Source organism: Pristis pectinata, chromosome 25, assembly GCF_009764475.1.
Source record: "Pristis pectinata isolate sPriPec2 chromosome 25, sPriPec2.1.pri, whole genome shotgun sequence".
In the NCBI taxonomy this organism is placed as follows: domain Eukaryota; kingdom Metazoa; phylum Chordata; class Chondrichthyes; order Rhinopristiformes; family Pristidae; genus Pristis; species Pristis pectinata.
Genome location: NC_067429.1, coordinates 3,431,694 through 3,456,579, shown reverse-complemented (window position 1 = coordinate 3,456,579; position 24,886 = coordinate 3,431,694). Strand labels below are relative to the sequence as shown.

General features: G+C 43.3%; 1 protein-coding gene across 1 annotated transcript; it reads left to right on the top strand.

The window, feature by feature from the left end:
* ttll6 (tubulin tyrosine ligase-like family, member 6) lies at positions 1 to 24,642 on the top strand. Its single transcript, XM_052038731.1, has 10 exons — positions 1 to 31; positions 1,402 to 1,520; positions 3,075 to 3,205; positions 6,451 to 6,607; positions 7,748 to 7,891; positions 9,776 to 9,861; positions 13,526 to 13,751; positions 19,204 to 19,385; positions 23,176 to 23,364; positions 24,213 to 24,642. Exons 2-10 carry the CDS (start codon positions 1,500 to 1,502, stop codon positions 24,418 to 24,420), a joined length of 1,344 nt encoding a protein of 447 aa, XP_051894691.1. The 5' UTR covers positions 1 to 31; positions 1,402 to 1,499; the 3' UTR covers positions 24,421 to 24,642.
* Positions 24,643 to 24,886: the final 244 nt, after the last annotated feature.

The following is a 24,886-nucleotide window of genomic DNA, read 5'->3' as shown; positions in this document are numbered from 1 at the left end:
ATTAATCTTTCTAACTGCAAGCAGTCCAGTGGTGAGTATGTGCAACTGCATCTGACCCTTTACACGTCACCTGCAACTTATTCCTTGATGAATATGTAACATTCGCAAAGCCTGCAAGTATTTGGGGAATTTCAACACCTCTCATTATAACTGGAGATTTTCTATTAATTCAGAAAAGGAGCTCAGTGAGTGTCCGGTGGCTCTCAACTGTTTAGTGAGTAAACATCTTTCCAAGGCTGAGCAAATAAATCTGTGCACTGCTCTGCCTGAGCTCAGACCCATGCTTAATTGGCTGATTCATCTGGGGAAATGATGGACGCTGGGTTGTAGTATGGAGCTTCTCCAGATGGAGGTGGAAACAAGAATTTCACTGAATTTGCCCCCAAGATGTCAGGATCAATAGAAATAATTGTGAGGCAGCATCTTCATTAGCCGATGTTCTTTCTTCCTCTCCTGAGCCCACACTTGGAGAAGAATGCCAAGACCCTGGAGTGTGTGTGCAGGAAACTTGTTTGACTGCACCCAGGATTGAGGGGCTTCATCTGTAAGGAGAGACTAGGGAAACTATTGTACTTAAATACAGAGGTGCAACAGGATTATTCTATAAGTAAGGGCACACTCACTGTAACCATCTAAAAACATTGCCACAGTGCCAGGGAACATAGCCAATTAAAAGTCAGCAGTGTGAAGACTGACCATATTTATCTCTACATCTCTGTATTTAAAGAAGCTCCTTGAGAATGATCAGGTGGTTGACATTTATAAAGAAGTACCAGAGTTATGTCAATATTTACAAGGGACCCTCATTGTTAATCAGAAGAGTATGTAGTAATGCAGTCGATTATTATCGCTAAAATTTGTTTTTTATTAATTGTGAGGAGGGTTAATTCGTTAAAAAACAATGGTTTGATCTTAGGATTGGAAGAACTTCAGGAAACCATTCACTCGGGCCATAGTGGCATAGTTGTTATATTAATGGATTAAAAATCCAGAGTAATCAAGAATAATGATCTGGAATCATGGATTCGAAACTGATAGCTGGATTTAACGAATTATGTTAAATTTGGAATACAAAGTCGTCCCAGTAAGGGAGAGCATGAACTACAAGATTGTATTATAAACACATTCAGTTCACTACTGTCCTTACTTGGTATGGCCTATAGACCCACAGCAATGACTCTTAACTGCTTTGGCACGCCGGTCATCTCAAATACTGACCTTACTGTGCCACCCACATTGAAAATAACTCTCTAACCTATTCCAGCATTCATTGCTATTGTAGTTATCTGTTGTCCAGCTCCACACCTTCCTTCAATGTTCCTTACTCTTGCGACAGCAGCCACCTATTCATCTCCAGTTTAAAATCATTAATTGAGCTATCATTGAATATTTCTTTCATAGTTCGTCGTGCAGCCACACTGTTTGGGTTGAAAGAGGTTGGTGATGATGAGGAATGGACTCTGTTCTGGACTGACTACTCAGTGTCACTGGACAAAGCCATGGAACTAAAACGCTACCAGGTAATTGGCCAACTGAAGAACCAATGAGAAGTTCCCATTTCCCCAGAACCTGCACCAGTGTGAAACCTCACACACCATTTAAATTTAATTATGTTGATGATTTTGTTGCCAAGTATCATAGTTGGTGGCACACTTGAACTAGGATATGGGTTCAAATGCCTCTCAAAGGCCCTGAACATGCAATCCAAGCTGCCCCTCAACAGTTCCTCACAAAACGCCAGAGGAACTCAGCAGGTCAGGCAGCATCTGTGGAGGGAAATGGACAGTTGACATTTCGGGTTGAGACCCTTCATTTGGACTGATTTGAGTCCAGATGAAGGGCCTCAACCCTGACCTGCTGAGTTTCTCCTGCGTTTTCTGCGTTGCTCCAGATTCCAGCAGTCTCCTATGTCTCCTCACCGTTCCTGTACTGGGAGAGTGCTGCACTGTTGCAGATTTTGTCCCTTGGATTAGACATTCCCTGTCAAGGACACAAAATAACCCAATCCTACTATTTGTCAAGTAAAGAGAACTCCCCACAGTGTACTGACCAATATTTGACAGTAACCACTACCCCCACCCTGAAAACCCATAGTCAGGTCATTGTGGGTCTGTTTGTGGAATCTTGCTGTGCGTGTATGGATAGCGATGTCATTGCTGAGATCAGCTGATTGGCATCTTTTTGATTTTAATGGTTGAACAAAAATAAAGATCTCGCACTTCCATAGCAACGTTTTGACTGCTGGGTCTGTAGACCACCAGGGACAGAGGACAAACGGGGTTCAGGGAGCTGCCCTCGAGAGGACAAACAGCAGTGACTGGGGAGGTAGTCTCAACCCAGGTGTGCCTGAGCAGCTGGCAGCTAGACATGGGGGTGGGGAGGAGGAGAGCAGGGGTGGGGGAGAGATGGCAGGGAGGAGAAGATAGAGAAGAAAAGGGTGGAGAGGAGGTGGGAGGGAAGGTTTAAGTAGAGGAGGGAGGCCAGTGGAAGTGGGACGTGTTTGTGTGTGTGTGTGCTTGTGTGCGTATATGGACAGCATATTAAAGTATAAACAAGTTGTGTCTATGTGTGTGTGTATCAAGTCCATGCCACAGAGCCTGGTGTCCATTTGTTTTCGACCACATTGCCAATAGACCATGTGGTGCACAGTCACCCCTTGCTAAAAGAAATCACACTCAGTCATCTACCACTCTCCCTCATATCATCTTAAAGTGCTTTACACCCAGAAGTGCCCAAAAGCTAATCTCAGCATGAACGTAAGTGGCACTAAATTGGCCACAGCTCCTCCCGTGTGTGGCAGTCAGAGGTCTTGCTATTGATTACACTGTAATAACAGCTGCCGAAATTTAAGGAGGTTATAATCACAGATCTGTGTACACTTCTGTAGTAAATTTCCTTGTTGTAAGAGTGATGTTTGATGAATGGACATGTTGGGATCACTGGGAGCTGTGGAACCATTCCCCAACATTTGTCAATGCCTTCAGGAATAAAGCCATGAAGTAAAATAAAGGAAATATGTCACCTCATACTGGTTCTACTGTCAGCACGGATTAATAATTCTTTTTCTTACACAGAAAATTAATCATTTTCCTGGAATGAATGAGATCTGCAGGAAGGATTTGTTGGCCAGAAACTTAAATAGAATGTTAAAGCTATATCCAAAAGATTACAACATTTTCCCTAAAACATGGTGTCTACCATCTGAGTAAGTTTAAAGAAAACTTTGAAATGGAGTGGGGCTCTCTAGGGACATGTGCACGTATGTATGTATAAAATATTCACGGCAAGTTTACAGGGAAGAGCACGGAACCAGGCATTGTATTACCCAATGGATTAGAGGCTGTGCTTTTATCTCTGGGACTGAGTTTTAGATCAGATGAGACAATGGTCTCCTCTGCCTGCTGGTCACAGGATAAGTGTTTGCGCTGTCTCAGTTTGGATCCTTGTAGTCATGGTAATCAGAAAGTTCACAGTCTTAATCAGAGGGTCCATCAAACAGCCATTTGTGTGCAATGTTGGTGCAGTATGATGTATCTCTGAGGTAAGACTAAGGAGCCCTGTTGGTTCAGACTAGCAGATCGTTACTCAGCACTCAGCCAAGCCTGACCTGGTGTTTTGGGCAGAGGAGTCAGTGTGTGAATCCAGCATTATGTACCACAAGTGGAAGATCACTATCCTCCAGGAGTAACATTTCTCATCGTGTAATTAGTTGGTGTGTAAAAAAATTAATAAGTCACATGATTTTGCTCCTTATTTTATTAAACTCTATAAAACACGAAAACACTGAAGATGTGATAAACATCCCAGATAAGGATCCCTTCCATTACCGATCACAGATCAGAAGACAAAAAGAATTCTTACCTGAAAGCATTTTTTGCAACTTTCATTGTTGTACTTTGGTATAAGATTGTGTTCATCCAAAACTCTGTTGCTTCTGTCCTATACACACCGAATCCCATTTACCCAACAACTTTTACCTAGTGACTTCCATTGGTGCCCATTTAAGTAGTGCCTTAATTTTACTGTTCTCATCCTTGATTTCAAATCCCTCCATGGCCTTGCGCATTCCCATCCCCGTTGTCTGTCCCAAGCTGCAACCCTCCAATGTCTCTGTGCTCTTCCAGTATTGGCATTTTAATCATTCCCCATTTAATTGCTCCAACGTTGGCAGCTGTGACTTCATGTGCTCAGCCGTAAGGTGTGCATTTCCTCCCGAATTGTCATTATACCTCCCTGTGTCTTCCTCTAATATAGTCCTTGAAATACCACTTGACAAACGTTTGCTAGCAACAATAATTTAATTACAAAAGCAAATTGTGGTGGATTTTGAGTTTTCCCAACATTTTATTTTTTGTTTCAGACTTCCAACATCTGTAGCATTCTGCTTTGTGTTATTGTTTCAGTCACTGCCACGTCCAAGAATTCCCAGCTTGAGGTTCTGTTTCACTCTTCAATGGAATTTCTGTTCCTCTTGTACCTCCCTCACCTTCATGGCTTTCTTTTCCTGTCTTGAATCAGATATTGACTAAAGCACATTTCCCCAGCTGCACCTTTGTCTGTCTCTGACGCAGGCTAACATTATGTGGATTCAAACAATAAGTAGCTCTTTGCTTCATCTAGAAAGGGTGCATAGGATGTGGATGGTAGAGGGGAGGTAAAATGGCAGGTGTCGAACAGAAGTCATTGTTGAGCAAAAAATGGAAATTGGTGGGCGAGAAGTCCCAGAGAACTGAGTCCTTCCAGAATATCCTTACGAATTCTTTCAATATAGCTTTCTTTCTTCTCAACAAAGGATATCCTCCATCCCAGTTGACAGGGCCCAGAACTGTATCTGTTCCATTTCCTGCACATCTGCTTTTATCCGTTCTCTTCCCTCTCAGAATTGGGATAGGGTTCCTCATCCTCGCCTTTCACTCCACCACATTCATCGTCCACAATTTTGGACGCATTCTCCCTCCTTCCTCCCCATTCTGCATTCTGAATGGAAAGTTCCTTCCACGATGTTCAGGATCACTTTCCCATCTCCATTTCATCATGACAAACCTCGACTTATCTCATCTTAGCAATCTTAGTTGAAGTTACACCCAAGTTGCAGGGGTCAATGAGGTTTGACAATGAGATATTAAATCACCACTATATCATACAGCCCTCTTGGGAAATGGATGGAATGTAGAAGGTATGGTTGACAAATTTCTCACCGTTACTAAAAGGCAAAATTACCCCCATGATTTTTATAATTACTGCACCACTCACCTCTAAAAAATTAAGTTTAAGAGGCAAGTGTCCATTGAATAGTCAAACTGTTGGCCAAAGAGATGCTGTGGTGGGACTTGTGGCCAATTGTCAAAATTACGTTAGAGGCTGTTTATTCAGCAATAACAAAACAAAGTCCATAACAAGGTCCATTTAAAAGAAGTCTCCACAAACAGTAACAAATAGAATTCAGCAACGTCTCCTGGTTAAAAGCAGTGAGTGAAGGAGAGATAAATAATGTACAGAGGGATCTTTGATGGACGGAGAGATCTCGGGGTCCAAGTTCATAACTCTCTGAAAGTGGCCACGCAAGTGGGTAGGGTGGTAAAAATGTGTATGGCATGCTTGCCTTCATTGGTCAGGGCATTGAGTATTAGAGTAAGGAAATCATGTTGCAGTTATATAAAACTTTGGTTAGGCTGCACTTGGAGTATTGTGTGCAATTCTGGTCACCCCATTCCAGGAAGGACATGAAGGCTTTGGAGGGGTTTACCAGGACACTGCCTAGATTAGAGGGTATGAGCTATAAGGAGAGGTTGAACAAAGTTGGGTTGTTTTCTCTGGCATAGATAGGGTAGACAGTCAGAACCTTTTTCCCAGAGTAGAAATGTCAAATACCAGAGGACATGCATTTAAGGTGAAGGGGCAGGGGGGAAGTTTAAAGGAGATGTGCAGGACAAGCTTTTTACACAAAGTGTGGCAGCTGCCTGGAACGGGCTGCTGGGGGTAGTAGTGGAAGCAGCTAGGATAGTGATGTTTAAGAGGCTTTTAGTTAGATGAATATGCAGGGAACAGAGGGATATGGATCATATACAGGCAGAAGAGATTTAGTTTAATTTGGCATCGTGTTCAGCACTGACATTGTGGGCTGAAGTGACATTCCTGTGCTGTACTGTGTTCTGTGTAATGTGAAGAACACTTATGGCAATGCAATCAGCAGGTCTGATTGACAGAAGATTTACACAAGCATCACCATTTGTGGCTGGGAATAGTGGCGCCACTCGTTGCCAAGTGGGAGTGTGGTGTTCATGTAATGACTGCCACATTTCTTATGTAGCAAATGTTACTGTACCTCAGGAGCATTTCAATAGCTGGGAAGTGCTATAGGATACTCAGTGCTTGTGAAAGGCACCATAGAAGTACATGCCTTTCTATACACGTTCTTCTCTCGGTACTGATGATTGCTTCTTGCTACAGATATCATGATTTTGTGGCCTACAGTAGAACCAGGAAAATCAAGACCTTCATCTGCAAACCAGATTCTGAATGTCAGGGTCGAGGAATCTTTCTGACCCGGAATGTCAGTGATATTAAGCCAGGGGAAGATATGGTCTGCCAGGTTTACATTCCAAAGGTACTTCACTGCACTGTTTCCTGCTGAGGTCAAGCTTTCATAGAGAAGGATTTTTAAGTGAATGTTGGTAGTTCAGATTAAAATAAAACTCCATAATAGGTGTGTGAAAAGTTAATGGTGGGACCTCAAGCATCCTACAGGCACTGCACCATCCCCTGAAAGAGGCAAAAAAGCCCAAAGAGAATAATTTGGAGCTAGCTTAGGAAGTTCTCAGGGAAATTATTCCCTGACATCATTAGACGATCAAGTATGGGTGCCCATGGCTATTTGAAGCAGAGCTAACTGGCAATGCTCCCCCACCAAGAGGGATTTGGGGGTCTCATTCACAAAACTTAATGTACAGATGCAGCCTGGAATGCAAGAGTAACGAGTCCTACTGAGGTTGCATGGGGCTACAGTGAGATCTGACCTGGATCAGTATGTGCAGTTTTGGTCTGCATGCTTGTCAGGATGTACTTGCCTTGGGGATGGTAAGGATAAAATTCACTACATTGATTCCTAGGATGAAGAGATCTGCAATGAAAAAATGCTGAGTCCGGTGGGTTTATCCTCATTCCAGTTCTCAAGCAGCAGAGGTGACCTCATTGAAATATATGATTGACAGCTTAGATGCAGAGAGGCTGCTTTCTTTGGGTGGCGAGCCTACAACTAGAAGGCATCATCTCACGATAAAGGACCAATTAAAACTGAAATGAGGGAAACCTTTTTACTTGGATGGTTGTGATTTTGCTTTTGGGACTACCTACCCACGGTGCTCAGTCACTGAGAATGGTGGGAATGATAGAATTTTGGACAACAAGGAAATGGAGGGATTTAAGGGTGGGTAGGGTGGAGTAGTGGTGGAGATAATCCATGAATGTAATAAGGAGTTGAGGGAGGGATTAGGCCGGGGTCAGAATTTCCATTGGCAGATCCCTTTAGTGATTGAATAGCCAACCTCACATGATAAATTGGTACCAATTGTTTATGCATTGCAGTGGGATTGAGCAGGGAAGATTTTGAGGAGTGCTGCAGCAAGGGCTGGAGAAGGTGAAAGGCCCAAGGAAAGGACCTAATGTAGACACAGTAGCCAAACCTTTCAAAGATAAATTAGTTACCATTGATCCTGACTGTGCATTAAATCATCCTCTACTTGTGCAGCCATTCATCTTGGATGGATTCAAGTTTGACCTCAGACTCTATGTCTTGATTACTTCCTGTGACCCTCTGCGGATATATTTCTACGATGAGGGCCTCATCCGTTTTGCCACCATGAAGTATTCTGAACCCACTGAAAAGAATTTAGTAAGTGACAAGTTGATTTATTTTTAAAAGCTACAAGTGCAGTTAAAGTGCAGTTAATTCTCTGAAAGTATATCCTGCTTTTTTAAGAGGTTAACTCTTACCTAACTCACCATTGTATGAAATTCACAGACTTGGGTGGACCTGGTTTTACAACCCCATTCCCAAGTCCTCCCACTGAAAGCCCACTCTCTCCAGGACTGCCCTGGTGTCTGGAGGGGTTAGAGAAGAATCTCCTGACTACTTCAGTTTGCAAAACTTGAAGGAAAACATCAGGACATTCAAAGAAAGTTGTGCCTCTTATGTAGCACATACCACTAGGCTCAAGGATAGCTTCTATCCCACTATTGAATGGTCCCATAGCATGATAAGATGGACTCTTGACCTCACAATCTACCTCACTATGACCTTGCACCTTATTGTTTACCTGCTCTGTACTTTCTCTGTAACTGTAACACTTTATTCTGCATTCTGTTGTTGTTTTACCTTGTCCTTCCTCAATGTACTGTTGTAATGAAATTATTTGAATGGATGGTATGCAAGGGAAGTTTTTCATTGTACCTCGGTATATGTGACAATAATAAACCAATTTACAAATTTCCTATGAATGCTTTTTTTCAATATGTTGTATAAATATTGAAGAAAAAAGATGATTCTATCGTGAGGCTGTTGAAAATGGGAGATTGTGTGATGTAACACCCAAGAATATATCTAGCCAGAGTTTTCAGCCCTGCATTTTGCCTAATGTTCATCTCCCTTGACTTCAATGAAGAGTAAAGTTGGATGGTGAAGAAAAAGCCACATTGTACAATCCCATCAACTTTGCAATGAGCCTTTTAGGCTGAAATTGCCCTTTAATTAACTTTGTGGTCCATTTTCTCTTCTAAAAGAAGGCAGAAAAATAAATAGCTGTTCCTGTGGAGAATTTAAAAAATCTGCCAATATTTCTTAGGCAAATAATTAGAATTCAGCCTTCCTCTACATTCCTGTGGGGATGTGGTGTGGAAACAGAACTGGGTTTAGCCGCAAAATCTTTCAAAAACTAAGGGCACCAAGAAGTCACTGCATTGGATTGTCCTCCATCAAACATTTCATCAAGGGAATCTGTGATCCTATCCAGTCATTGTAAAACTGATATTTTCCAAGGCCCACACATCACACAGTGTCCGCCAAGGTCAGACTGCTCAGACATAAGAGGGTGCTAGCACAATAGGAATAATGGAAAGATAGCAATTCAAAAGAGAATTGGATAGGTATTTCAAGGAAATTAACTTGCATGGCTATGGGGAAAGAGTGTGGTCATGGGACTGAATAGATTGCTTGGTTGATTGGCCTTCTTCTGTATTGTATGATTTTGGTCACACTGAGGGAGTGCTACACTGTTAGGGCAGGTGTCTTTCAGATGCGATGTTGGAGTAAAAGATCCCATAGAATTATTCCAAGAAAATCAGGGGATTTATCTGTATTGTCCTAACCAACGTTGCAGGAAACATTACCTTTGGTGTTTTTGGCTGTGTTCACATTGGCTGCTGTGTTTGCCCACCTTAGTGATTGCACTTCAGACGAGCGATTCATTGGCTTTAGGTTGTCCTGAGACTGTGAAACTTGCTTTAAAATGCAAGCCTTTCTTCAATTTTTATTCCCTGGCTGGCTTCTCACTGCATCACTTCTTCACTGCATCACTTCTTCACTGCATCACTTCTTCACTGCATCACTTCTTCACTGCATCACTTCTTCACTGCAAAAAGAGAAACTGACAGGAATGCATTAAATGGCACTTGTGCTGCTCTGGTTAGCCACTAGTTGAGATGGTGTTAGTGTGACATAGTTATTGAAGGTGATGTCCCTGACAGAGAAACCAACCACTTTGTCTTCTGTTGCTCATAGGAGGATGTCTGCATGCACCTCACTAACTACTCTATCAACAAACACAGCAAGAACTTTGTCCGGGATGAAACCAAAGGCAGTAAAAGGTGAGACTATATGCTGCAGAATGCACTGTTATCATTGTGAAGAATGAGCCAGCACATTATAAAAGGCCAGCACACATGGAAGGTGAACAAACCAGCAGCAGTGTAGTGAAGCCCTTATTCTGTTGTCACTATAACTCGTTACCTCCTCCTGTTCCCCCTCTTTTTAAGACACTTCTATTTTCTCCCCTTCTTTAGGTCTCTCATTGTCACTAACCATGCCCCAAGCCAAGACGGCTATCAGCCAACTTGCTCCCAGGCCACTGGCCAGCTGGCTGTGAGGAGGTGTGTAACGAGCTGAGGTGAGTTGCCCATCTAATTTCTAATTTTTATCCCCCACCCTGCCTGTGGGAGGTGCTTGGCCTCAGCTCAGCACTTATTGCCATGGCTGGGACCGTGAATTTTGGTGTGGGAGGATTTTATGGGTCCCTGAACCCAATGGGTTTACCAGCACCATCACCCACCACCCACCTTTGAACACTCTGAAGCCTCAGCAGCCACAACCCACAACTTCTCCTTGTCCTTTTCCTGGTTGGACCCCAATGCTGCTCTCCACCAATATTCCTCTTCCTCAGCAGAGAGAGTAGATCCATGTTACAAACTCTTTCTGGAATTAAAAGTACTTCAAGCTCTGCTCACATTGATTAAAAAAAGATTATTTGGAGAAGAAACTCATCCTTTAAACTTCTGAAATATGCCTCAGCCTGTGGTAGGGTCATGGAGTCATACATTCGGCCCATCTGGTCCATGCCAACGAAGATGCCCATCCAAGCTACTCCCATTTGCCAGTGTTTGGCCCATATCCCTCTAAACCTTTCAATCTTTATTGTGGGTATTCCCTCTTACAAAACCAGTATTGTAGGAAAATAATGGACCCAACCATCGAAGAGGGTGAAGCTCAAATAACAGTTAAACTTATAGTGTTAAGAGAGTGGAAATCCAGCACTAAAAGATTGCCTCATTCAAATCTGCAGACAGGAGTAAAAATATCTATGAAGAGAAAGTTCAGTTGAGGCTTTAGGTTTTGGACTCTAGATCTTAGTTGCCACAATCTCTACCTTTATTCTATTTTGTACAAAATAGGTTAGGATACAAAAAAGTGAGTTAAATATGTGAATAATAAAATGTGGTTGATTATTGAAATTAAGGTGTCCATCTCGGGACCATGGATCCACTGTATTGACTATTAATGATCAAACAAAAGATATGATCAAATTAATAATGACATGACCAGTGGTCAGTTATACACCCCTGTTGCGAGCTTGGCCACAACTAGCCCACCTGGCTTGGAATACCACTTGGGATGTCCTGTCAATCCTAACAGCTGGGCTTCATTAACATGCTGCTGATCAACAGCTCAAGACAGCCAGGAGGTTGTTGTGAAGCAGCTGCATCCTTGTTATACTCAGGTTATAGGATGTCACAGCCTTGGGGTCAGAGGGATTGGTCCTTGGTACCATAGGGTTTGCCAAATCTTTTTGGTGCTGGCGATCGATCTCTGGCAATCAAACACAGGAAGAGAAGATCATATAAAGCATTTAAAAAAGTGTATTTTACTTTTCCACTTTCTTTGTGTTATTTATTTGTAATAAAAGTGTATAAGATAGTAAAGTAGGCTGCATGACTGACAGCCAGGAACTATCCATTCAGGTAATAGCCACTCACTTGCCAATTGGTTGTGAAAAGGCAGGGAGCCACAGAGGTGGACATGTTAGCTGAGCCTTGGAGGGAATGTCGGGTGGGGCAGGGTAGATAAAGTCACATGTTGAAGTTTTCAGGGATACGGACAACAGAGTTGTTAATCTGACAACACCAGGGTAAATCTATGACGAAGATTGGACAGGAGTTGTAGTTATGGGAAGCAGAGGGTTCCCCATGTTTTCCTCGTAGTACCAGAGAAGTACTCCAGGCTGATGAGGAAAATTTAAAAGGAAAATAAGTGTTTGCCTTTCTGTTTTTCTAGCTGCATATCCACCATGTAGCAACTAGTAGGGTTCACCACTACTGCTCAGGCCTGAGGTTAATACTGGCCCTGTGATAACATATCTGGAATGAAGACCTTTATGGCTTCATGATTAAACTCCTTGCTCAGTACTTGAGCTCATACATGAAGTACCACCAGGGCTCAGACTCAGGTTGGCAGGCTGTGACTAGTGGGGTGCCACAGAGATTGGTGCCTGGGCACAGCTTTACACAACCTACATCAGTGGGGACCTAAATGACATAGTTCCAAGTTTGCTGATGCTATTAAACTAAGCGAGACTGTGACGGAGGACATTGTAAAGAGGGATAAACAAGTGAGTGGGTGTGAATATGTGGAAAAATGTGAAGTTCAAAGGGACCTACCTGTGCTTGTACACAAGTTACTGATGGCCCAACAGGCAGGTGATTAAGAGGGCGAAATGGTATGTTTGCTTTTGTTATGAGAGGATTAAATAAAGGAACAGGGAAGTCTGATGCAATTGTACAGGACTTTGGTGAGACCACACCCGGAGTCTTACGTACAGTTTTGCTCTCCTTACATGAGAAAGGATGTATTTGCCATAGAGAGAGTGTAGCTAAGATTCACTGTTAGATCCAGGGATTTGGGTTTGCCAGAAGAGAGATCGAGTAGACTGAGAATGTATTCTCCAGAGTTTAGAAGAATGAGAGGAAATCTCATTAAAATACACAAAATCCTTTCAGGGTTTGACAGACTGGATGGAGGAAGGATGTTTCTCCTGACTAAGGATTCTAGAACCAGGGGGCAGTTTCAGAACAAAGAGTTAGGCTATTTAAAACTGAGGGGAAGAGGAAGTTCTTTACTCAGAGGGTAATGAAGCTTTTGAATTCTCTACTGCAGAGAGCTATGGAGGATCAGTTGTGTTAATTCGATATTTCTGGATATTAAAGGAATCAATGGATATGGGGAAAATGGTGTTGAGGTAAAAAGTCAGTCATGATGTTAATGGCAGACCAGGCTTGAAGGGTCAGATGGTCAAGTCTTACTTCTATTTGCTGTGTTCTCATACTTGATTGGTGCCTAGATTCAAATGTTCAAGGTAAATAATTGGAAGCATATGATAACCTGGTATTATGGGAGCAGCCTGAACCAATGATCTAGGCAAAAATTTTTGAGTTAAATCCCATTATTGCAGACAAATTCAGATAAGTAATGAAATAAATCTGGAATAAAAATCTATCAGAGATGGCAACTATTGAGCTGTTGTAAAAACTTTCCTTTAGTGAAGGAAATCTGTTGTTGTTCCTGATATTCTGGACCTGCAGCACTGCTGTGGATTTACTGTTCCCTGGAATGGGCCATAACACTGGTCAGTTGTATCAGAAACCACCAGGTAGCGTCACAACATGGAATGCTGTGGTTTAAGATGGCAGTCCATCTTCTCAAAGGCAAATATAGATTGGCAACAAATCACTTACAACAAATATTGTTAATGTATTAAAAAGGGGGGAAATTAATCAAGAAATAGGATAGTTTCTTTAACAGACCTGCTCTCTATCTTGTGGCTTACAATGCTGTTGACAGTAAGAACTCTTTTTCCACAATAGTGCAAATGATGGCGTATGATGATTTATCAGATAAGACATTCCACAATGCCATCTGATGGATAAATGATGAGTTGCGGCAGATTGGAATTGATGACTCTGTAAAATATGTTTCTTGCAGAAAGCTATCTTTCTTTAACCAATACATGGAGAACAATGCCTATGATCTGGAGAGGCTGTGGAGCAGTATTGAAGATGTGATCATCAAAACCATTCTAGCCGCATATCCGGTCCTGAAACACAATTACCTCACATGCTTCCCAAATCATGTGTCTGGAAGTGCTTGCTTTGAGATCCTTGGCTTTGATATCTTGCTGGACCAAACCCTGAAACCCTGGCTGCTGGAGGTATGCAGATCTTTGGGATACGTAAATATTAAGCAGATAATTCAGGTGACTGCATAAACCATACAGTCATAAAATCTCACAGCATGTAAAGGGGATTCAGTCCACTAGATCTTGCTATTTGAAATTGGCCCAAATTCCCTGCCCTTTTCTCATAGCCCTTCAAGTACTTAGCCAGAGTTCCATCTGAGGCATTGCATTCTCAACCACATTTCCCTCTTCAAAAGAGATATCAGGATCTTTCATCAGTCATGTTAAATCTGTGTTCTCCAGTTAGCAACTTTCCTGTTGATGGAAATAGTTTCTCCTCATTTACCCTATTGAAACCCTGTAATTGCTCTAGAAAAAAAAAGGTTGTATTGAATGTATTTTTTTAGGGGCTCTGCAATCCATTTTTGATTATACCTGGAGTAGATTGAGCAAGAGATGGTTCAGGTCTCACTGGACTGGATACTTCCACGTGCTATTCATGTGAAACTTTCTGGTGTAAGACCTGCACTTCATTATTTACATGATACTCACTTCCACCGGTATCGACAAATTGGAGCTCGAACTCCATAGTACAACCTTTGCGTGCATCCTCAGTGGAACCAGGAGCACACAGCATTGATCTGTTGCTCTTTTTCATTACGTAAAAGGGATACTCTATGCAGAGGGAGACATGACTGGGTACTTTTAGAGCAGAGAACAAGCTTCTCAAACACCCACAATGTCTAGAGGGTGCTGCAGCTCACAGGGAGTGCTTTCTCCATTGTTTAGCTCCTGAGATACTCATTCCATGGATGCATCAACAGTGACACCACTGGCAGCATCCAGTTCCTGGATGTGTCGTCGTGGCTATGGCTGGTCACTCAGTGATCTTGCGGATTCAAGGAAAGAGGCAACAACTTGACCATCAATAAAGAAACTTCAGAATCAACACCTGAACGTCTCTGATGAACAATGTTTACACAAGCTCAGGTTTTCCAAGGGTGCCATCACTGGCACTTGTGGCAATTTGTGGGAAGACCTTTGGCCGTGCCCTTGTGCTTAGGCTGCTCTGTCTATGGAGGTCAAGTTCAGCTTCCTCCCACTGGATCATTCCAAGAGGCTGCAGCAGATCTCTGCCATATCTTCCAATTTGTTGCTCACCGCAGCATCAGAGAGGCCAGCCGTGAGCTCTTCCCAGAAGGAATGATTTCACTTACTTTGATTTCAGTGGTAAAAAGTGGCATCCCGGGCACTGAGATTTTCCAGCAATGCTGACTTCCAAGCAGGCACTCACTGACTATACTTATATCCCCATAATAACCTGGACTTTGACATGGACAAGAAGATTTTCTGCTCCCTCAATGTTCCCTCAGGATGACTTCTTCGTGTCAGATGCTTTGAGTGGCTGGCACTGCCTGGAGGGGTGGATTGTGGGGGACAACAGCTGCCCTCTGCTGTCCTAGCTGCTCTCACCAGTGCACTGGCTACTGCTGCTGATCACAGACAAAACATGGGCCAAGAACCACAAACATGGTGAAAATTAGATTTTGTTGCTTGCATCAGGGTGGGTGCACCTTGCAGTACATGCCAAAGCGACGTGGGGCATGTCAAGTGAAGAGACCAGCAGCTGCTGGAGGGAGAACTGCAAGGAGACCTGGAGCTTGTGGGCCATGAGCCAAAGACTGGAGACCAGAGAGCAGCCGGAACAAGGGGAGCAGGTGGAGAACATCTTTGTTCAGCCTTCATCCTTCTGCTGAGCAGCAAATGCAAGCATTGGCATTACGAGTCACAAAGGGACGATTTCAGAATCAGGTTTATTATCACTGACTTATAATATGTGAAATTTGTTGTTTTGTGGCAGCAGTACAGTGCAAAGACATCAAAATTACTATAAATTACAAAAACAAATAAATAGTGCGAAAAAAAAGGGAATAACGAGGTCGTGTTCATGGGTTCATGGACCGTTCAGGAATCTGATGGCGGAGGGGAAGAAGCTGTTCCTGAATCGTTGAGTTTGGCTCTTCAGGCTCCTGTACCTCCTTCCCGATGGTAGTAACATGAAGAGGGCATGTCCCGGATGGTGAGAATCATTAGTGATGGATGCTGCTTTCTTGATACACAATATCTTTCATACGAGTTTGCAAAATAAAATTCTCTGATTACAAACCAAGTCATCTTCTCCACACTACAATTTTTCACACCAATATAGTGCACCAATAATTGTCTGGGAGAGCCCGGACAATGCATTAAATCAACTTTGCAGGTTCATCTGCACTGATTATAATACTTTAGTGAATGGTTCCCTGACCTATGATATAACGACGATGCAAGTTCTCTGTATTTTTTTGATGAGTGGCCCTTCTTAAACAATTATGACCTCTGCTTAAAACGCATTCTACTTGGATCAGCTCCACCCTTGAGGTCCAAACACTTGACTAGTGGTCAGTGTCTTAAGTGAGGAGCCAGCATTGTAACCATAGCAGATAAGAGTTATGGAGCATATTGATTCAGTTGGTAGGAGGATGTATTGGGTGCCAATGTTTCAACCATAATCATTCAGCAATGAAAAATCACTCATGAAACTCTGAATGAGGTTTATTTTAAGCCATTACAATATTTCAGAGTAGACAATGGGGTACAATTAATGAAGAAACAGCACATTTCAGTTCACAATTAGATCTGATCAATGTAACGTTTTCCTGCATACAATCATTTCTCACTGATGTTCTCACCTAATCCTGGAAGGGCAATGCACCTATTGCATCTTCTAACCTCATTGATAGTTTTCTGTCTCGTGGGGGTCCATCTGTCATTGGTTGCCAAAGAATTGAGGATAAGAGCAGAACAAGTGGTGGAGGAGGATAATGCGATGGTGATCAATTTCGCACTGAGAATCACATGCAGTCATTGTAAGAGCAACGTGTCAGCTGTGACAGCTGTCTAATTACTTCACAGTCATCTGGTCCACTTCAGTGAGCCTGTAATTTTTGAGGGGAAACTATTACTCAATGTTTAGCTGCAATCAACTTTTAGCAGAAGTAATTTTGCATTGTGTGTTTAACTTTAGCAGCTTTTTAGCTGAGGCATGGCAAACGTCTGGGATCGCTGCCAAACTATTGTGACTTTTCTCTGCACATTTAAGTATGTTTTTGCACTGAATGAGAACACCTTTTAACAGTGCAAATGTCTTGAGAATATTTTACAGTAGAAACAAATCAAATGATACATGAATAGAAAATAATATTATCATTGTCTTCAGAGAACAGAGAGACGCCACTCATGATCAGAACATTGAGCAGTGAGATGCTATTGATGAACAGTGAACAGTGTTCTCTACGTGATTCTGGTCTGCTTGCTGGAAGACTGCCCCCTTTCTCTTTGGAAATGCACATATGTCCATGATGACCCATGAAAAGCTATTGCTTTAGATTGCTTCAGAGTGCTCCTCCTGGACCATTGAAATGGCTGGCTCTGGAGCACAGACAAGTGTGCTTCCTGGGAGATTATGGTGGGAGGTGACTTAGGGCCCTTGTAAGGGCAAACATCAGTGTCCTGAAAGTTGCACAACAGGCCACCTCTCAGACTATTGGGTAGATAATGTGCAATGATAGAACATAGCACAGGAACACGCCCTTCAGTCCACAATGTCTGTGCAGAACATGATGCCAAATTAAATAAGTCTCTTCTGCCTGTACATGGTCCATATCCCTCCATACCCTGCATATTCATGTGTCATTCTAAAAGCCTCTTAAACTCCACGATCGTATCTGCTTCCACCACTATCCCAGGCAGCCAGTTCCAGGCACCTACCACCCTCTGTGTGAAAAATCTTGCCCCAAACTTTTCCCCTCTCACCTTAAATGAATGTCCTCCAGTATTTGACATATCTACCTCGGGAAAAAAATTTCTGACTGTCTACCCTACCTGTGCCTCTTGTAATTTTATAAACTTCTATCAGGTCTCCCCTCAGCTTCTGATACTCCAGATACAACAACACAAGGTTTTTCAACCTCTCCTTATAGCTCATACACTCTAATCCGGGCAGCATCCAGGTAGATCTCTTCTGTACCCTTTCCAAAGCCTCGGAATCCTTCTTGTAACAGGGCAACCAGAAATGCACACAATGCTCCAAGTGTGGCCTCATCAAAGTTTTATATAGCTGCAACATGACTTTCTCACTCTTATACTCAATGCCCAAAACACTGAAGAAAAGCATGCCTTACGCTTTCTTTACCACCCTATTTCTGTGTGGCCACTTGCAGGGAGCTATGGACTTGGACTCCAAGATCCCTCTGTATATCAATGTTGTTAAAAGTCCTGCCATTAAATATATACTTTCCCCTTACACTTGACTTCATACTTGCCCAGATTAAACAAGACATGCCTCCTTGCATGTATTTCAGATGTAAGGACTTCACTATCCCTTTCAGAGGATCGGGGAGCTTTTTTTCTCCTGTGTAGCCAATAATATGTGTTGCTGCTGCTTAGCTGCCATAGGGACTACGCCTTTGAGGGCTGACACATTGGTGGCTGTGTTCAACTAAACTGGGTCCTTTTGGGAGTCACCCCAGTTCTGATTCAACACCACATACTGGATGCACCACTCTTATGCCATCCCAACCTGAATCTTGGCCAATTTTATGATTATTTTGTCAGGGATCCACCTGTCTATGGTGTTAAATGAGGTCATATTTCAGCACTCCAAAAATGGCTTCAGACAATTTTCAACACCTTTATTAAATTTTCCCCTTGGCCTTCTTTGCACTAAGGTGAACAATCCCAGCTTCTCCAGTCTTTGCATGAGACGCAAGTCCATCAGCTCTGGGACCCTTCAGTAAAGCTCCCTTGCACCCATCCAAGCCCTTGAGTGTGGGGATCAGGACTGAAGGCAGTACTCCAGCTGAGATCCAAGCAGAGATATAAATTGTTAGTCTAAGTTCCTTTGTACTCTCTGTGCTAAGTCACGTAAACTTTCTTGGTTTGCACCCAATTCAGATCCTGTTAGCTACACCTGGAGAAAGGCTAACAGGATCTTAGTGCACAGGAAGTTCGGCAATGACAGTGATAAGGGAAAAAAAAAGCCAACTTTCTGATCATTATCCCAAATTATGATCCCTGTGGGAAGAGACATATCTGTAGATGGGTGTAGGACTATATTCATTTATGATGGCTCCCATGGACAAAGACCGAGTACTCTTCCACAGTTAAATCCTTATAAAGAATGGATACTCTGAAGAAAGTACCAGAGGATGATTGACTCTAACTTGTAGATACAAGGAAACATATATGTTCCTGAGAGAGATGATACATGTGCAGATATCTACCCAATAAACTTCTAATTGGATGGACAATTTATAAGAATACACTTTTGTTTTAATTGTGATATAATTTTACCTGATAGTATTCTTTACTGATGGTAAGACTCTCTACTTAAAGCAGCAGTTTCTAGTTGCATTCTATTCATATCTGGTTATTAATACTTTAGGTTAATCATTCCCCAAGTTTTACGACTGACTCCAAACTTGATCAAGAGGTGAAGGATAATCTTCTCTACGATACACTCTGCATGATTAATCTTGCTGCTTGTGACCGGAGGAAAGTCATGGAAGAAGAGAGGCGGCGAACAAATGAGCGGTTGCTTCACATCTACCGGTCACGGGAGGACAGGTGATTGGATGCCCCAGAGGCATCATGGAACACCCAGTAATGAGTATTCCATTTCAGTCAGGCTCTCAAACCTTTGAATTAAGCTGGTGTCATTCAAGTCAATTTGAGTTTATTGTCATGTGCACAAGTACGGTGAGGTACAGGTACAATGAAAATCTTGCTTGCAGCAGCATCACAGGCACGGAGGTACAGACAACACACAGAACATAAATTACACATAAAATTATACCATAAAGTGAAAAAAAACAATGTAAGCAAAGCCTTAGAGCAAAAACCACACACAATCAAAGACAAGTCCATGGTGGTGCTAAAGGTGGTCCGTAGTGTTCCGTTGCTGAGATAGGGTTAGGGTTGCGCAGGTCAATTCGAGAACCTGATGGTTGTAGCAAAGTAGCTGCTCCTGAACCTGGTGGTGTGGGACTTCAGGCTTCTGTACCTCCCGCTTGACAGTAGCAGTGAGAAGAGGGCTTGGCCTGGATGGTGGGGATCCTTGATGATTGCTGCTGCTTTCTTGAGGCAGCACTTCCTATAGATGTCGTCAGTGGTGGGGAGGGCCCTGCCTGTGATGGACCACTAAACTTGCATGCGTTGGGCCAGGACACACAGATGGTGCCTGGATGCATAGCTGAAGGGTTTGTGATATCTAATTGCCACATTCAATCAAATCCTTTATTAGTAAATCTTTTTACACCTAATAAAAGAAAGTTTTGCATGTGTATAGCACATATTACATCCCTTTCAGAATAGACTAAAGAGCTTTGCAGTGCACTTAACATATGTTTGAAGAGAATGAAGAAGCAGACAGTATTTTTTAATGTTTATGATTTTCTCCAAATCATTGCTCATAGACTGGGGAGAATGTGGAACTCAGTACAGAGAGAAGAAGTTGAAACTATTACTATGGGGAGGCTGGACAGGAGAGGAGTAGTGTATAATGCTGATAGCTTTTGCTCAGTAAAGAGGGGAAGAAGCTTGAGAGGAACATAAACACTGGCATGGACTGGTTGGGCTGAGTGGCCTGTTTATGGGAGGGTATGATTACTGGATCCTCGACTTCCTCATCGGGAGACCACAGTCAGTACAGATTGGTGATAACATCTCCTCACTGACAACCAACATAGGCACACGTCAAGGATACGTGCTTAGCCCACTGCTCTACTCTCTCTACACTCATGACTGTGTGGCTAAGCAACGCTCAAACGCAATTTATAAATTTGCTGATGACACCACTGTTGTTGGTAAAATCTCAGATGGCAAAGAGGAGGTGTTCAGGAGTGAGAAAGATCGGCTGGTTGAGTGGTGTCGCAACAGCAACCTCACACTCAACATCAGCGAGACCAAGGAAGTGTGGACTTCAGGAAGGGGTAGTCAGTAGAAAAGACATTAGTACTTATTGCAGAGTCAGCAGTAGTAAAGGTGAGCAGCTTCAAGTTCCTGGGTGTCAATACCTCTGAGGATCTGTCCTGGGCCCAACATATTGATGCAATCACATAGAAGGCATGCCAGCAGCTCTATTTGGTTAGGAGTTTGAGGAGATTCGGTACGTCATCAAAGACTCTTGCAAATTTCTGTAGATGTACATGGAGAGCATTTTGACTGGTTGCATCACCACCTGGTGTGGAGCCTCCAATGCACAGGATCGCAAGAGGCTGCAGAGGGTTGTAGACTCAGCCAGCTCCATCACTGGCACAACCCTCCCCACCATCGAGGACACCTTCAAGAGGCGGTGCCTCAAGAAGGTGGCATCCATCATTAAGGACCCTCACCATCTGGGATATGCCCTCTCTTGTTACTACCATCAGGGAGGAGGTACAGGAGCCTGAAGACCCACACTCAATGATTCAGGAACAGCTTCTTCCCCTCCACCATCAGATTTCTGAATGGTCCATGAACCCACAAACACTACCTCATTATTCTTTTTTGCACTATTTATTCTGTAATTTATAGTTTCTTTTATCTCCTTGCACTGTACTGTTGCCATAAGACAACAAATTTCACGTCATATTAGACAGTAATAATAAACCTGATTCTGATCCCATAAGATCTCACAAATCTGTGTTAGGTGATTGATGGCAGAAGTTTGGGCAGTTGGATTTGGCAGATCATGTAATGACCAGAATAAAACTTGCCTTTAGAATGAGAGTGAGAAGTTCATTCCTGCACCATTTACATGCACGATTACTGACCATTACCTCCTCACATTGGATTTAATGGAATCAAATGCGCAGGGTCAGACAATCAATGGCTGAACCCTTTGCATGTATTTGGTGCTGAGAACAAGGATGAATTTCTTCCCCGAGGCACTTGCCTCCAGAGGTATGAGATGAAGCTGAGTGATCAGGGTTGAGGTCCAGAACAGCCACAATCTAACTTAATGTTGGAACAAACCTTCAGGACTGAATGGGCAACTCAAGTTCCCAGTGTACCCTATTGCTGTATCACCCCTGATGTGTTAGAATTGGCATAAGATTCTGACTCCATCTCAGAATAGATTACCCAAACGTGACTGTGGTTTGGAGACACAGGAGACGGAGATGCTAGAATCTGGAGCAAAAAACTACTGGAGGAACTCAGCGGGTCGAGCAGCATCTGTGGGGGGGGGGGGGGGGGAAGGAATTGTCTCTGACTGTGCATTATTTGTTCATAAAGAATCAACATTTACTGTCACAATTACCATGTGCAGTTGTGCATAAAATATAAAACACTCATAAGGCCCATAAGTAATAGTGATTCAGTTGGTCAGGGATACAAGTGGTAGCACAGTTGCAAGGTTCAGTTCTGGCAACAGAAGCAGGGCTGAGTGGCAGGACTTTCTCCTTGATTGCCTTTTGGAACTGATTAAGCTGTTAAGCCCCAGATGGGCAAGGCTGGCATTAGTTCAACCTCAAGGAGTTCAATGGGCATTTTCCCTTTTGTGCAACACCTGACGTACCTTTTCCAAAGGTTCTGTTGGTATCCCATTCCTTACTATCTCAACCTTTAATAGATCAATCACAACCTTCCAAGCACACTAACAGGCTCCTCCTTGATGAACTAACTGTCACGTGTCTTCCATCTGTCCTTCTCATCTCGGGTCACTAGTTGAATTAAGTTGATCCCCTTTATCTCCCTGGATGTCTGGTAGCCAGGTTACTTCCATCCCAGTGTACCACCTTATCTCTGCAGAGCAATGTGACTGACCTTGATAGCACTGAGCTCTGCCTGTTTTCATGAACTTTAGCTGGAAACCATCTTTTAACATATTTTAAGAGATAGTGAGTCAAAAACACTGTTTCTGCGTTCTTACCCTTTTCTCAAATGACCATCTCTTCTTTAACAATCTAACTAATGCTACATAATTATATGTATTAACTTTTCTGATTGCAATCCTGTTAGTTGCTCATTAACAATGTGGTAACTAAGTTCTACATTACTTAGACCTCCCAGCACTGAATCAGGCCATTCCGCCAACTTGTTCTATGCTAGGGTTTATCTCCATAGGAGCCTCCTCCTTTCTTTCCTCTCACTGTCAGTATCTCCTGACCTTCTCTTCCAGGTTCCCCTCCAAGGTATCACCGCTATTAACCACAACTTCTCCCAGTGGGATAAACTTCCACATTCTCCCACTGTTCAGACATAGAGGTTCCTCCTGAATTTACTGTTGGGAGCAGCAAAGACGAAGGGAACTGGGCTGGAGTGGGAGGCTGAGTCGTCGTGTGGATTGTGGGCTTGCTAAATGGTAAGAGGTGGATTTTCCCTGAGAGTAAAGGATCCAAGGAATATTTGACACCTCCCTTTCCTTTCAAATTAGAGCTGATGAAACACGAAGTAATCCAGCTGCCTGGGTGCAGCAGATGGAAAAGTACAAAGATGAAAACATGGGGAACTTCAAAAGAATTTACCCAAGCGCCACTTCGGAGAAATACGAGAAATTCTTGAAATGCAAACATTCCCTTTTCCAGGAAACGGTCGCCTCCAAGGCCCGGGAGGAATGTGCCAGGTAGGGTTTTAGTTCAATTTGTAAACATAGACTCCTTGATTTCTTAAACTGCCACTCCCCTGTCCTTCTAAATAAACTGTCACTCCCCAGACCCTCCAAATAAACTGCCCCTCCCCAGTCCCATCACCTTCCCTCCAGTGTCCCACAACCATTTCTCCACTACATAGTCCCTCCACAGCCACTGCACCATCCTTCCAGTGACCTTCACCATCCATCCCTTCAATTTCCCTCCATCCTTTCTTCACCATCCCTCATGGCCATCCGTCTCCTGCGCCCGTACGCTCTTCACCGTCCCCCTCCCAACCATCCTTCCAATTTAACTTCCACTTCTGTCCCTCCACTGTCCCACCTGACCAAATAACCTCAGCTACAGGAGGGAGGTGCTTCTGTTCCGAAGGGAATGTAGGTTTCTTGAAAGGCTTGATTGCTACAAACAATGCCTGGCCTGAGTCGAGCAGCGCAGTCTTGTAAGATCCTCAAATAATTCCATGTTCCACATCAAATTAGTCCAGCTCAGCTAGGTCAACATGGCAATCCCCAAAGTTCTTTTATACTGAGGAAGGACGAAAACCAAGACCTTGCGTCCTGTCCCCAGCCAAGTGTGGTGGGTCACCACTGAATAATGCAGGGCCAGAATCAGGTCAGGTGCACTTCCATTCCCATGTCGAAGAGTTCACCCTTTCTCACTGATAGGCTTACAGGTGATTATTCCCCCCAGTATGACTACCTGTGGACCAGTTAAGAGTGCTCAGTCCCTTCTGGACAGAAGGGTGGAACATTGGAGGGGTGGGAGAGGGGATTGTTAACCACTGCATGGTTTGGCATTGAAAGTCTCATTACCTCTCCAGGCAGATGCGCCAGGAAATTCGACAGAGGCAGGAGCAGAAGGAATTGCTTCTCAAAGGGAGGAAGTTCCCAGAAAAGAACCTGAGGGGAGAGTCCCAGATGCAGAAGAATCCATCTCCATCAGTCTTGGTGAAGCCAAAGTCACCAGAGGGGCTGCAGACATCTCCATCCTCCACTCCTGTAACTGTTGCATTTTGGTTGATGTGCTAATTCATTTTCAGACTGTAACAGGCGGACTAATAATTTGTTCTAGATGTCAGCTCAACTCAAAGAGCCCTCTCAGCTAAGTCAGGAGATTGTGGCTTGGTGCCTTCTCCAAGGCGAGGCTGCTGAGGGAGTGCCGTACTCTATATGGTGCCATTGTGGACTCGGGGCCTATCTCTGTACTTTTTGTAAGGCTAGTCAAAGATGAGCAGGAGGTTCTCTGGCCAATATTTATCCCTGACCAACTGGACAGCGTGAAGCGTTTCATTTCAGGTGCAAAGTATTCCTGTCCTCAGCTGCAGGAACATCTTTAAAGGAACATCTCAGGGTCTTGTCACTGGGCTTTTTTGCTGTTTTACCCTTTGACCTGAGCAGGGGTTAGGTTTGGGGTTGGGAAGACGTGCTGGTTTTCAACTCAGCAACCAAACCTGCTGGCAACAGATGGGTAGAGCCAGACAGCTTGGTTTCAGCA

Excerpts from the sequence above, each read along its gene's own strand:
- ttll6 (XM_052038731.1), top strand. The coding sequence starts at position 1,500 with ATGGAACTAAAACGCTACCAG. Across the intron at positions 6,608-7,747 it reads GCCAGGTTTACATTCCAAAG|CCATTCATCTTGGATGGATT; the intron begins GTACTTCACTGC and ends CTACTTGTGCAG. Across the intron at positions 19,386-23,175 it reads TACCGGTCACGGGAGGACAG|AGCTGATGAAACACGAAGTA; the intron begins GTGATTGGATGC and ends CTTTCAAATTAG.